This window comes from Oxyura jamaicensis, chromosome 6 (assembly GCF_011077185.1).
Source record: "Oxyura jamaicensis isolate SHBP4307 breed ruddy duck chromosome 6, BPBGC_Ojam_1.0, whole genome shotgun sequence".
Classification (NCBI taxonomy): domain Eukaryota; kingdom Metazoa; phylum Chordata; class Aves; order Anseriformes; family Anatidae; genus Oxyura; species Oxyura jamaicensis.
The window spans coordinates 4,543,257-4,558,761 of NC_048898.1; the positions used below are offsets into that span (position 1 = coordinate 4,543,257).

Here is a 15,505-nt window from a genome sequence, read left to right on the forward strand (position 1 = left end):
AGATTGTCATCTCAGTTTTGCTAGAATAAGAAAGGAGTAGCAGGGCTGTAGCTTGGTATTGTATGCTTTGACACTGGGGTAACGGTGTAAGAACTGGTCCTGTCGTCAGCATGTCCTTGCTCATGTATCAATGTGAGGGTGAAAAAGGTTTCCTAGATGAGAAGATCATCCTATCTGATAGTTTTGCTGCTGTTTTTTATTGTTACTGTTGTTTGTTTCTTGTCTATGAAACTGCCCCATTCATTTGTGGAATATATTAGCTTTGTAACTCCAGGACTGTTTTAGACCTCTAAAATTTTCTTACGTTTCTCAGCTGGTAGGGTTAAATCCAGATTAAATTTTAGGCTGTCTTTATTTCATCAATAAAATACATCATTTTTATTTGATATTTTCCATTCCAGAAAACTCACAGTAAGTATTAGCTATTGAAAGTAATACAGAAATAGTGACTTAGTGTGGACATCATTTTGGAAGACACTATACTCGAGTCTTAGGGATGAGATCATTCCTTACCTGTCCTCATGACGCTCTAGTACTATGGGTGAGAGAGATGACTACACATCAGTAACTTGAGTCTCTCTGGGGAAAGAGAGGATTGCAGTTCAGGCTTTAAAATGTGCTCATATTTTTGGGCAGGTACTAGAATTGATACTTTCTCTCCACTCAAGTAACTGTTCTAGTTATGAAGTTATGCTTGCTCCCTTTCTGGAGTGACAGATTTTTGACACATTTGTCCTGTTTGTTTAGAGCTGCACAGGCGCAGAACCATTGCCCCGTCTGACTTCTTGGTTAAAAGGTGAGAGATCTCTTAAAAATCAGCCATGCTGGTAGGGTTCTGAGCTGAGTGAGAGACTGGAGGAACACAAGTTGGAAGGAGATTGAAGCTAGAACAATCAATGTATTAGAAAGTGTGACCTATGAGGAAAATACTGAATGGGTTAGTCTTCATTAGCCTAATAAAGACAGCAAAAGAAGGAGAAAGAAGGGAAAGATATGATAGCCGTTTTCAAAAACGTAAAATATTTTTACACAAGAAGAGTGAAAATCTGTTTATATGTGCTCATAATGGATAGGAAGAAAAAGAATAATTTTTGCTTATGTGTGGGAAGGTTCAGCTTAGACCTTAGGAGAAACAGTTCATAAATGAAAGAGATTTTGTTCAATTACCATGGGACCTTGTGTCTTTCTTGACAGTTGCTCATTTATTTTTATCTATATCTATATGTGTTTGTAAATGACAGACTGATTATCTCCCATTCCATTTTCACTGGCCAGAAGAAGCAGTCAAAGATGCCTGCATGTTACTTATTATTTGCATATTATGAAACATATGCAAAGGGGAAATGTGTGAATAAGTTTCTCAATTGTTATGTTGAAGGGAAAGTTCCTTGCTGCCTTCTTTCATAAAACTTTGTTATGAAACTGCCCCAATTTAGAAAATGATATAACTGAGTATTTTCAATGCACTACTAAATGCATGAGTACGGCAGTGCATGTACATAAAAAGCTGTTGTTGTATGTTTCTCGTTGGTACCTCTAAAAATAGCAACCAAATCATCTAATAAATAAAAGTACAGGAATAACAAGGCCTGAAATAGTTAATGTTCCTTGAGGGGTGTTCTTTAGTTTTGTTTTTTAATTCAATTTTACTTGGAGAACCTACTTAGAAATGGATTATCAGCCTCTTAAATTGGAGTCAAATTACTGATCTGTGACATGAAAGCAGGTTTGCACAATGATGTACTTAATGGGTTATTTAGTTCCACCTCAGCTGACACAGATCACTCGGTTGAACAGTTACTGGTTACTGAGTGACTAAATGTGGGTGGATGCATGTTACAGGAATCAGAAACCTCTTGATAATTAAAATCAGGAATGAAACTAATAGATACAAGATTCACAGCTAGGGTGCTTTTACTTTATCCTTCTCTGGGACATTGGGACGAACATCTGCTAAAACTGAAATGTTTGCATTTTGTTAGTAAGTTAGAGGTGGGAATGCATGTGAAGGATGGCAGTGAGCAGTAGCTATGTGCTCAGAATTGGGCTTTGCATTAGAGTCTGCACTGTTCTAGTTACGCACAAGGTTTTGATTGACAGGTTCATTCTGTGCACCTTTGTTTAAAATGGAACATTTTACTTGCAGGTCTGATAGTAGAGAAGGTCACTTGAGACTCAGGAGACTTAAGGAGATCTTCAGGTCCTAGTTAATCATTTCATCTACTCCAGTTTGAGAAACACACATTTCATCAGAAATCTTTTATTAAAGGATATATTCATCGGTCCAGATGAATTATTTTTTTTTTAGTGTCATCATTTAGCATAATTCACTTCACTGAAATAGAGGTGTTAGGTATATTAGGGAAAAAATCTTTGATGCAGATTCTACTGTTGCTCAGGCTTTATTCATATGCTAAACCTAAATTTCTTGTGAAATTTTGTATTTTCTATTTTACAACTTATTTCTTCTCCCTTTTAAGCACTGAACACTCAAACTTCACTGCACCTTTCTTTAACATACTGAAGTTTTTTTCAAAAGCAGTTGCAATTTTTATCTGCATTTCATGTGACAGTCTGCCTTAAAATGTATTTTTAGTTTTGATTTTGGAAGTGAGGCTTTGGGAAATACCCTTTTCCATGAAAAATGGAGTCTTCTCAGAAGGAAAAGGAGTTTCTGCAGAAAAGAAGGCTGTATCACATGTTTATGAAGCTTAAAGCATCATTTAAATTCTCTTTTCACAGAGGTTAAATTTATCTGTACTGTATCTTACTACTCCCTATCACAAGGAAGAATCACTGTGGCAAGTCCATCCACCATTAGGTGAGATGAAAAAGTAAACAAAAATTAAAGAAAAGCCATAAAAAAGCAAACAGACATGAAAGATAAAGAAAGAAATAAAGATGCTGTAATATAAAGCTGATCAGACTTTTGCTGAAAGTGCCTGAAATCTGTGACTGAATCTAGCTAAGTGGATCTTAGAATCATTCCTTGTGCTCCAGCAGACTCCTCAGTCCCATGCACAGGGTGTCAACCAGTTGTGTCTTGGGAACCTCCCAGGACAGAGACTACACAATCTCTCTGGGCAGCTTGCTTCCCTGCTGGGCTGTCCTCATGGGAAAAAAAGGTTTTCCTTATGGCCAGGCTGAATCCCTCTTTTTCCAGATTATGTCTGTTGCCCTTCATCCTCCTTCCATTCTCTTCTGTACAGAATCTATCTCCATCTTCTTGATGACTTCATAGGATTTGTGGGGCTGCTGTTAGATGTCCTAAAGCCACCTCTTCTTTAGGTAGAAATAAAGCCCATGGGGGGGGGGGGAGGGGGGGTTCAAAACTGGATGAGCATGTGCTTTATTCTAACAGCCAACTAAAGGTGGATTATTGCTTCCTTCATCTGCTGGTTATGCTATGGTTCATACAGCCTAGCATAGTCCTGACATTCCCTGCTGCCAGGGCATGTTGCAGGCTTGTGCCCAGCTTGCCCTCCGCCAGGAATCAGGGTCCTTTCCTGCTGATGTGCTCCCAAGCCACGCAGCCCACAGCTTCTTTTGTTTGTTGCAAGGGGTTCTACTTTCATAGCTGCAAGGCTTTGCATTTTTCCTTTAGAATTTTATAAGGTTCCTGTCAGCCCAATTAATACAGCCTTCGTAAATCTCTCTGGATAGCACTCCTGCCCTTAAGCACACTGACTGGTCCTTCAATCTGGTGTCATCTGTAAACTTGCTGAGTGTGCACTTCATCACCTCCCACAGGCCTGTGCTAAGGATGTCGATAAGGATAGGTAGGCAGGGTAGCTAGGTAGGCAACCTATGAATCCCGTGAGCCCGATCATGTGAACAATTCTTAACCCATCTAGTTGTTCGCCCACTCAAATAACCACACTTGGTTACAAAACCTGGGAGATGGTGTGAAAAGCCTTCTATAGGACATCCACTGTTCTTCCCTCATCCAGAAATGTGGTCAGTTTGTCATACAAGGTGATGAGGTTGATGAGGCATGATTTATCTGTGGTATATCTATATTAACTCCTAATGCTTTGTCCTTCATATGCCCAGAAGAATGTTTCAAGAGGAGTAATTCCACGATTTTCCCAGAGACTGGGTGATGCTGAGCATACTTTACTTTCCCAGGTCATAATTTTGACCTTTTTTGAAAATGGGAACCATCATGAAGTTCTGAAGAGTCAAAATGCAAAGCATCTGTTTCGTTGCCTTTGGAGTTAGCCAGTCCTACAGTAATGATGTTTTAGAGTCCTTTTTAATACACATGGGTGTGATAGAGGAAACAAATTCTATTTTCTTATTTTCAAATGTTAGAGTAATGTTTAGAAAGAAAAGTACCCGATCTCAAACACTATTACAAAATTGTTAGGCCATATATAATTTATAAAGTTTTCCCAAAAAAATGGGAATGACTACTGAATTGGCTTTTCATTCTGTCTTCAAGCAGTATAGGAATTATTTCCATTATAAATTGTCTTAATTAGCTTCCCACTAGATGGAGCAACTGTATGTCGACCCAGAAGAGAAAACAGAGAATACATTCTCAATAATAAAAACAACAGATCACTTCGGTTAAAAGCTAATACTCTGTTCCTGTTAATTATCAATTTTCTGAGTTTAAAATGGAAACTTCAAACTAATGTGGTGAAGTTTTTATTTAACAAGCATAAACGAACGGTACGCTGACTGGAGCATTGCATCAATTGGCATTGGGTTCAAGGCAGGGACTTTGGTTACAGTAGATGTGTATCATTGTTATAACTATGATTACATTTTTCTGTTGAAGGAGGTACCTTTTGAAGGAAGTCAGTTTCCAAACTTTATAGATTTCAAAAATATCTATATGCTTACAACAGCATAACTAGCTCAGCATTTTCAAGAGTATCCATTATCCTAATGTATCCTCAGTGAGAACTAAAAACCCAGGAATTGGCACCTGGTGCCAGGCTACTGATAAGTTCGTCACTTTCTAATGGTGATAAATCTTACCTTTTTGTCCTGATCTCTTGGAGTTGGATATTGTAAATTGGCTAATTGTTAAATGAACTGACAAACTCGAGGCATCCAGTAATAATAAGGTAACTTGTGTCACTGTATTTATTATTTTTTAAACCTCAACTTTTTACTGTGTAACATGATCTTTCTTGTATTGAAAGTACTATCATCTCTCTGTTTTGAAGGTCACTATTTATTCTTAACACTTAAAAATTACAAAACTGTGGGTTCTTTGCTCAAGTTCTGTTCTCACCACTAATCTTAACCTGAAATTACAGCTTAGACTGATAACAAATGTTTGCACAATTTCCTGTTTTAGTAACCTGAACTGTTTATCACCTGCATTTGAAGATTAAGTACCTGTAATGTGTACAGGTTCTAGCAGGACAATATTTTTACTGCTACTTGATGACAAATGTATTTACAGCAGTTGTTGACAACACTGCTATCAAAGACAAAGTCCTGATCACCAATTTAGTTAATAATGTTAGTTTTATATCCATAACTTCTCAAATAATATGCAGAAGATATTTTTAAGTAAGGTTCCAAGAACAGCTTTCAAGAGTAGACGTGTGATCATGTTATAAAATAAATAACGAAGGTTAGTATTTATTGTAGTAGTGAGAGGTCATAATATTGACAGTTTAAGAATGTAGGATTTTAATTTGCCCTGAAATCATGTGCTTTTTATTGTTTTCAAAACAATATTTTATCAAAAATCTGAAAAGTGTTTTTAGTGAATTTGAAATAAGAGGCGAACAATTATGAGATTATTAATGAATTGATCGGGAAAAATACATAATGGTTGCGGTTTCTTCTTCCTCATGTGTATCAAAATTGTCAGTCTGTCATCTGGCAGAATTAAATGGGGGATACTATTGGTATTTTGAATACCAAAATATCAAGCACTAGCTAAATGTTTGTGAAGGGTCCATTTATGAAACATTTGCCATATATTGTTACATTGAATAACATAATTCTTGATGTGTTGAAATTTGCAAATACGGGCATTAGTCACATTTTCAGAGTAAAACATACAGTTGTTTTAAAACCATTCTGCTCTTAGTGAAGAACATAGTAGACTAAATTCTGACCCTAGTAAAGTGCATACAAAACACTTCTATTTGCTGCTGTAGTATTACCTGCCACAAATAAATCTGTATTTGCACTGATACAATACAGAGATCACTCATCAGCTCAGTCCTGATGAGGTATTAGTCTGCACTGCTGTTTGGTATTCATTTGGGAAAAGAAAGGACTGAGTGTGGGGGGACTGACACCAAGAGAGCATATAATGACAGTTTAAAAGTCAATATTTAATTGAATGTTAGATAAGTGGAGATAGCTTCTGTCCTTCCATTCCCATCATGATGCCTCTGTTCATTTACACTATTTACACCTTGAGATTTTAGACTTGGATCTGCATAATTTTTTAGCATCTGAGACTCTTTATTGCAGGATTAATGTTCCATGAGTGTATGTGACCTTTAGAAGTGAGTAATCTAGATAAAGTTATTTGGACAATCACTTTTGAGGAGGGTCTGCATATAAAAATCTGTGGTGGAGAAAATTCTGTAAAAAGTAGTCATACATGTTGTTCTACAAACTTGGATTGAAAAGCAAGTAAGCCAAAGAGCACAGCTGCATACAGTTTAAAAGGACTGGCAGAGATCTAAAGCCAAAAGCCAGACCTCAGTTTTATTATTTACTCTCTGTAAAACTCTAGTAGTAAAGCAAATATAAAGGTTTTGCACCAGAGGAGTGATGCTCGTTTTACAGATGAAAATGTGAAGGTAATGTATAGGTGGAAATCACCCACGTGTGATGGTATTGACTTGTTATCATGGTTTTAAGTTGCATATCAGCAAGGTGTAAAAATCATCAGTACTATAGAGTTGGTTATAAATGTAATGTAGAGTCCTCATCCTGAGTCCTCAGAAGCAAAACAAGTGAGAATGTGGATTTATTAAAAACACTGAAACGTGGAAAGGAATACAGATTTACTAACTGTGTAACATTACAGCAGAAATAACGTAATCATAGTATTAAATATGCTTGAAAGTGTTTTTGGGGGGGTCACCAAAGGCTTTTTGCAAATGACCAAAATTTGTCAGAACTGGGGGGTCAGGAGGTTGGGGCAGGTGTGCCATGCCCCTCTGCTGTGTCAGCCAACTCTTCTATAGCCTTATCTGTAAGATGCTCAGGCTTCATCTTAAAATTGGTATCTCCCCTTTTCCAGTATTCCTAGGGGAGACTAGTCAAGAAGTTTGTACCTGTAACCACTGGAAACCTTTTTGCTTAATTTTCCTGGTTTGAAACAATCTAATTTGAAACCTTTTACTGCTGTGTCTCAGCCACATTTATAGCTTCTTACTGACTGGGATTCTTGCACAGAACTTAATTTTTACATCAACATTCTTCCTGACATTTATCGGAGATTCCTTATTTTGTATGTCTGTCTTAATAGTGAATATGCCACTGATGCCTTGTATTCATCCTGTCACTGATGTCTTGTATCCGTCCTGTCACTGATTACACACATCCAGTCTTCTTACTTATCTGTCACTTGCAGTCTCAGAGACTCTAGTTTCTGTTAGAGATTCGCCATAGCTCTAAATATTCAACCTTCAACTAATTGTACTTTGTAATTCCTTCCATGCTTCTTACCCCAGTTCTCAAGCTCTGCTGCTCTTCCTTTACAAAAATTCTGTTCAGGGATATTACCTTCCTTCACGTTACTAGAACTGGTAGTCTATATTCTTAATATAAAAGACCAGTTCAAACATGCAATAACATTTTCTTAGTGTGGAATTCATAATGAGGCTTTAAGACCAGCCAGGACTTGCATTATGTTAAGTTTTCACAATATGGAATACCCAGATACCCGTGTGTTCTCACATGGAACGTTCATGTAAGTGGATACATGTGTCATTTAATAAATACTGGACCATGAAAGCAATATGAAAAACCAAGAATCCTGCCTTGAATTATATAAAACAGGTATCAAGGAGATAAAATGAGTATTTCCATTTTAATCATTATTATTATTTTAAATTTTTGATGCTTTTTGTCTGAAAATCAGAATGGTTCATGGTTTGTGTTTGAAGATTTGATAAATCGGAGCTTTCTTCTTGACGCTTGTGTCCTTTCATGCATGGATATGTGTTGCTAAGTTTATCATACCAGTAGTTAAATCCTGCCAAATCTGGACTTTGGAGTAACTGTTTTAGGAAGAACTTTGGAGTGGGCTCCTCTGGCTAGAGTATTCATTTAAATTTTTTTTTTCTTTTTTTTTCTTTTCTGACAACGTACGGGCCAAGGGAGGCTCAGAGATGAGCCCGCTGCACTTAAATTCTGATCCAGCAGTCTGCATATGAGTAAATAATAGGTGAGTGAATCCCAGTCCCAGCGCAGCTGGAAGGAGATCTATGTTCTACAGCTTGCAGTTTTGAAAGCGCTGTGTCAGATGAATTAGGTAACGGTAGCATGATAACAGCTTTTTGTAGCATGGAATTCTTACTAGGCCTAATTCCAAAACCAAATATGAAAGACTTTATGACAGTGATAATCTGTGCCTGAAAATAAAATGTTTCTTTTCTGCTTTACAAATTAAGTGTGTCCAGGTGGGTGTATTGTGTTCATCTTTACCCCCAAAGTTGACTGCCTTTCTGCTTTCTTGAGTGAGGATACCTAGGCATATTTTTCACCATCAGCATTACATTTCTGTCAACTTGGGTTTGAGTTATTTATTTCTATTCCACCTGCTGGCCACAGAGGCACTTTCCCAAATGGTACGACCGTATGCAGGTGCATTTGCACAGTTTAATGCAGGTGCATTACAGTGATTTGGATCTAAAAAGAAAATATCAGAATGGTGTACAACAAATACTGTTTATGTATAATCTGCAGTAAAAAAAAATAGAAAGTGAGAATACGTAGCAATTCTGGATTAAAAAAAATACATTTGACGTGATTGAAAATTAGACAAAAGTAATGATGACTTTTTTTTTCCTATGTTTCTTTTGGTAGGCTTATTTGATAGTCAGGATCTTTTTATGTTTCTCTTGGGACTTCAGGCTTATGTGAAATGAAGAATGGCATGATTTCCTTGTGATTGGAACTTTAGAGTTCAAGCTGGTAGTAGATCATCCAACAGCAGATCTGTCACCAGTTATTTATTGAGTCTGGGCTTTAAATGTGAATTTGGTTCTTAAATGTGAATTTCCTTAAGACAAATGAAAACTTATTGGGTACCCTATTGCATTGTCAGAACTAATATTAATTTTAAAATAGTTTGTAATTCTGAATTCTTTGTGTGCTTCATTGTGTACTGATTTGTTAGTATGGTTCAATTTGCTTTGAATGTTTTATTTAGTGTCCCTTATAAAGCCACATTCAACACACTTTATTAACTAAGTTATTTATGGTAAAATCCAAAAAATATCCTTGCAAGACGAATATGTTGGTAAGTAGGAGGGAGGAAATAAATTTGAAGAGTTGAATCGTACGGAATATGTGTCTTATCACTTTGAGTTGATTTGTTCATGCATTATTGAAGAAATCAGTATCTGGAAAATATGTCAGCAGTACAGTATGTACAGTACACACAAGGAGACCGAAATTGCTCGTGATTTGAGTGTCTCACAGTTAAATTAGTGCATCATAGTGGGTGTATTAGAGTTTCTATACAGAGAAGAGACAGTAGAACAAGCCTGCGCATCCATTCTGGTCACATAATGATTTTTTTAAAGCACATTTGCTAGCAGCAATAACAGAAGATTTAAATAAAAAACTTCCCTGAGTGCCAACTTTAAAAGTGCTTTAATTTAAACATGGCTTTTGTGAACTAGTTCAAAGCTGTCTGACATGATTTTCTTGGCTAGCTTTTAGTAGCCATTGTAATTGTACAAGACTTTTTTTTTTTTTTTTGTCAGACATTATCTTTAAGATCATTATTATTAAAACGTTTGATATCAAGACCAAGTTTCCTAACCATAAGAGAGAATAACCTATCCAACATTTTTCCCAGACACCCGAGGAGCTAGAAGATGTATCTGACCTTGAAGAAGACCATGATGCACGTAGTCGCACAAGTGTTCAGACGGAAGGGAAGACTGACAGGGTATGTATTACACCACTGTATTTAAAAAACAAATTGATGAGGGGTATAATGCTGTTAGATTACTACTCTTATGAAGCCGCTTAAGGTCATGCAGTGAGTTACTAAAATCATGTTCAACTCCTAATGGATTTCTGACAATGTGTAGAGTGCATAAAACTGGTATGTATTACCTGAGAAAACAACTATGTAATTAATTTACAAATACACAGTGAAAATGTAAATTAAAAGAGAAAATTCTTACTCTTCTGGATGAAATTCTAAAAGGTTACAGTTTCATCAATGTGTTTTCTTCTAATAGAAGTTAGGTTAATAAGGAATTTTTATATCTGGGTCTTACCTGTAGCCTGCAAAGCATATTAACTAGAAGTAAGCTCTACATGTGAGAAATTGCACATGCACAGAAAAAGATGTCTGCAGTCCTAGCCACTGCAGTGCACGAGTTACAGACTTGTACTTTTATAAGTTCTTCTGTGAATCTGTTCCACAGATTTCTATAGAAAATTCTATATTGCTTGATCAGTGAACCCATAAGGAAGTATGAAAAACTTACAGCATTTGGCAATTAGGTCAAATATTTCTGGAAGTTCTGAATCATGTTTTGCTGCTTGTATAATCATTTAACCTTAGGAGTACACTGCATTACTGGTTATTCTTTACGTTCACACATTTTGTAAGAACCTATGAATATTTTGAGTAGCAAAAGGCTTCTTAGTACAAAATTGACATATACAGCAAACATTAATCTTGTCTATGTTTCCATTTTATAAATGTTTCAGCGAAACTGTAGACGGTTTGCAACTTCTTAAGTGGAAAGATCCCTGGGGCCAAAAATGTCAATTTTATGACTTGCTTGTAGAATACCTAGAGCAACAACAGATTTCTCACATTTAATTTAGTCTAGTATTACTACCAAAATAGAATTGAGAAGCAATAGAGCTAGTTGGAAAACAAATTTTTCAATTCAATAATGATATCAGTAAAACAGGATTTTTATTTACATTTGTTTTCCAGCAAACCGGCACAAATATGAGTATTTTCTTTATTAAGACCCTAAATACTAATCAAAAATTCCAAAACAAAAGCTGTTCGGTTGTGTTCCATTTCTTATTTTAAAATGAGAATGAACTCTGAAAAATGAGGTAAGTTATAAAGGAAACTGTGGTATTAGAATGGTGCCTGGTTGATCTTTTAGAAACTGTTGTCAGTTTATAATTTCAATCTATGTACATAAGATGAGTAAAATTAAGTCAGTATTCTCTAAAAAAAATGTTGATTTTATTGGCTGTATTCCATTTTCAAATGTAATTCCCTGATGCCTTTTGTATTTCTTGAGGCTACATTAACAAATCTGGACAAAAAAAAGGCTTTTCTTGACAGGGTATATTAAGAAGCAGAGTGTTTAGTATAGCTGGATATTTAATCTGTTTTCTCCATGAAACAAGGGAAAACTTACCTTTTTAAAGATTGCATATCAATTATATGTTAATTAACTATCAATTGATTCCTAAAACATATGGCATGCAGTGTAAAAAGTATGAAAGATTATTCTCACCTTTCAGGGTAAAATTTCAGTTGCAGTTAAGAAAGGCAAACTTTTCCTTCAAAATGTTATCCCTATGAGATGATTTGTTTGGAACAGGTACAGATGGTGTGCTGAATAGTGTCATAAATATCCCATAATGAATGCACTGGGAAAACAGAAAAGGTAGGCTTAAGTGTTTGCTATCCTACAGTAATAACAAAGGATTCACTAGGAAGGAAGAAGGAAATGCTGAGGACCGTTGTAGGTAGAGTGCTGGCTATCAAAAACAAGAGACATAGGCTATTGCGAAGAGATCTCTGGGATATGTTTTTCCTTGTACTACACAGACAATGTAATCTGCACTGTCAGTGACTGTGGTGGGGAGAGTAGAAGGGACTTGTTTGAATCTTCTCCGATGTCAGATTTCTCACTGCTCCAAAAGGGAGCTGGTGGCTTTGAAAGAGCCTTTTTTTTTTTTTTTTTTTTTTTTTTATCATGATATATGAAGCATGTAAAACTGAATATGATGTGCATATACCACATGTAACAAGGGCTACGTCTTAACTCAGAAATCCTGGTTTTCTTACATAGGTATATCACTACATTTGAAATTCTAACTTTTCTAGAACCTGTCTCTCTCTGGTTAGTAGTGAGATGACAGGACTGAGATATAATGTAGTATTTATATTCTTGACTCTGCACATAGGTAATCTTGGAAACCTTACTTAATTGTCTTTCCCTGAGATAATTCCAGATCTTGAAGATGAAATTGGTGATGTTTAAGGCACCTTCCCACATGGTGGGAAGTCAGTAATTAAACTGGATACCAATGTTAATTCTAATTTGTACCACAGTTCTATATCCATGAAGAAGTTTTTAGGAACAGTCTTTCTGATTTGAAAGCCAGATCTGCCATGCAAAAAGTGTTGTTCCTCTAGTGGTTGAGTGTAATTTCTGTAATTACTCTGTAAGCTCAGTAATGTTGCTTGAGGAAATTTATGCCATCGTGATCAGTGTTAGTCCATTGAGGTACTTTGTGGCTTACCGTACGATTTTGAGTTGAGTAAGTACTTGCCCAGTTAATTTTCAGCCTTAGAAGACAATGTGCATTCTGAAGTCAGGAGAAGTTGGAAGGGCTTGAAGTTACAATATTAATGAATAGAATAGATATGATTTGTTTTAAAGATATTTGTACAGGTTACATGTTCATATTGAAGAATAGGTGAAATGTTTTAGCTTATGCATAATCAGTCCACTTACCAATGATGAGCAAAAATGCTTTCAGGCAAGCACCCACCCACGTTTTTTCTCAGAGTTCTGCAGATGGTTTCATGAATAGAGATAAAAATGTGTGAGAGTTAGATCTACTTCTATACAGATTTGTTGCATACTATGTTTGCACAACAGTTCAGTGCTGATGAAGAGTTGACTCAGTGTTATATTGTGAATGAGAAAATCCACACTGAATTATTTTGCTGTTTTATTTGTATTATGTCTTAAATACAGTGATCATTAATGCATATCTAAAAACATATTCAGCCTTGAAAAGACAGTCTTAACCAAACTCTCTGAGAGAATCGATATGAACATTAAGAAGACCTGCTGATACTTGCATAAAATCTTTTGCATTTGCAGTTTATACAGAGGGTATGGAAGAGTTCATCTGGAAGGGACCTTCAGAGATATTTAGTCCAACTGTCTGGCCTCTTCAGGGCTAGCCAAAAGTTAAAGCATATTAATGAGGGCATTGTTCAAGTGCCTCTTGGACACTGACAGGCATGGGGCATCAATGTACTCTCTAGGAAGCCTGTGCCAGTGTCTGACCACCCTCTCAGTAAAGAAGTTTTCCCTGATGTCCAGTCTGAACCTCCCCAGCACAGCTCTGTGCCGTTCCCATGTGTCCTGCCATCTGTGACCAGGGAGCAGAGACCAGCACCTCCCTCTGCACTTCCCCTCCTTGGGAAGCTGTAGAAAGCAACGAGGTCACTTCTCAGCCTCCTATACTCCAGGTTAGACAACCCGAGCGTCCTCAGCTCCTCATTAGAATGTCTTCCAGCCCTTTTACCAGCTTTGTTGCCCTCCTCTGGACACTTGCAAGTACCATATCATCCATTGTGGAGCCCAGAACTGCACACTATATTCAAGGTGAAGCCACGCCAATGCTAAATATAGCAGGAGAATCCCCTCTTTTGACAAGCTGTCTATGCTATGTTTAATGCACCCCAAAATGTGTTTTGCTCTTTTGTTGCCAGGGCAGCTGTCAGAATGGACCACTTAGAAGGGAGATGAATGAGATACTGTCACTCAATAAACAATGACTTTGCATCCAAGTTCCTATATTAATGTAAATGCTGACATACATTAACAGCAAGTGTTTGCTATCTTGATAACAAAGAGGCAAGTTTAAAATAATAAGTAAGTTTAATTTTTAGCAGTGCTTCACAGACAAATGTCAATGACAAAAAAATCAAGCATAATACCAGTAGCTACAGTAATTTTGAGTGGGTTCTGCTAATTTTTTCACTTAATACGTGGCAAAAGATTCCCTGTGAGGAGTCATGATCTGTCAAAAGCATTCAATTTACTTGCTAACTGCCTTTATCTCTTGCCTTTATTGAAACCATGATAATTTAAGAATTAAGAATTAGCAAGGAGTAAAAATCACTTAGAATTGTAAACCAGGGCTCCTATACTGCAGATGTATAATGTGTGCTTTTGCTTCTTCCATCCACACCATTACTGGAAATAGTGAATAATGCCCGAGTCAGGGCCAGTCCCTTCAGAATTTCATTTTATAGATCCCTCCACGTTGTCATGAGTTCTTGGTAAATATTCCGTGAACAGTTTTTCAATGAGTGTCACAACCACTCAAGGGCAATTACATCTAGATCTTGCTTCCCTAGATTGTGTAGAGAATGACATGAGAATCAGTGACAAAACCCAGTGTAGTCCAGATTTTGCGGCATGTTGAAGTAGGACAACTGGTGACAGCAGGTAGTAAACTTGAAAGAAGAAATAAAGCTTTTCCCAGCTGTCAGTATCACACCCATACATTTCATCTATAGGGAACACTCTTTATATTCACTTCGCTATAGATTGCTAATATCCAGCATTTGCTGTTTTGTGTCTTTATACAAACTTGAATGATTGTTCACTTAGCAGAAAAAGTAGGATGTGATTTAAAAGTTAGTGAGTACGTTTTATTAATTTTAACAGAATCTCTTCTAACTCTGTGCTGTATTCAAGAAATGTGCTTATGTTTGGCATTCATCTTACGTCTGCCTTTGTGATAAAATACTCAACTGATGTGCACAGATTTACATGTGACAGATCTACAAAGTTGTATATAACGTATAAATTTATAAATTATAACAAAAAACAATCACAGGTCACAGCTGGAAATTATTTAAAACTGATGGAAATGCATCACTGTCTTTTGAGTTGAAGAGATCTTGTTTACTTCCAACAAACGTCTTTGAAGCCAGTGCCCAGCTGACCATAGCTGGGGAGCAAAAATTTAGGTGGGATGGTTTCATGTAGCTGCTGAGCCCTTTGTGGAATACAAAGCTTAGCTCTCAACTAGGCAAAGCAGGGACATTGATCTGGTCTTCTTGGATCTGTGCCATTACCTTCTAACTACAAAACCTAAAGAGCATGTTATTTTGTATTCTTGTTTTTAAAAGCTCTGAAAAGAGTCTATCCTCACGTGGTCCATCAGGGAAGTTGGGTTTATTTTCTTGGTAACATACAGAATTGTGGAAAATCAGTGTTTTCCTCTTCTCTCCTTGCGGTTTCATGGTACTGCAACTTATAAAGCAGGAAATGTTAAATAGTTTTCAAAGGGAAGGTTTTCCCTTCGGAAAGGT

At 36.6% G+C, this 15,505-nt stretch overlaps 1 protein-coding gene across 14 annotated transcripts in view; it reads left to right on the forward strand.

Annotated features, from left to right (window-relative positions):
* The window catches only part of CTNNA3 (catenin alpha 3), a 457,011-nt gene that overhangs the window by 387,429 nt on the left and 54,077 nt on the right, over positions 1-15,505 (forward strand). For all 14 annotated transcript variants that reach the window (XR_004752032.1, XM_035330601.1, XM_035330600.1 and 11 more), the window contains one exon: positions 10,025-10,117. Coding sequence is in view for 13 of the 14 variants with exons in the window: in XM_035330601.1 (XP_035186492.1) it covers positions 10,025-10,117 (93 nt within the window). In the remaining variant the exon portion in view is untranslated. The remainder of the gene's footprint in view (positions 1-10,024; positions 10,118-15,505) is intronic.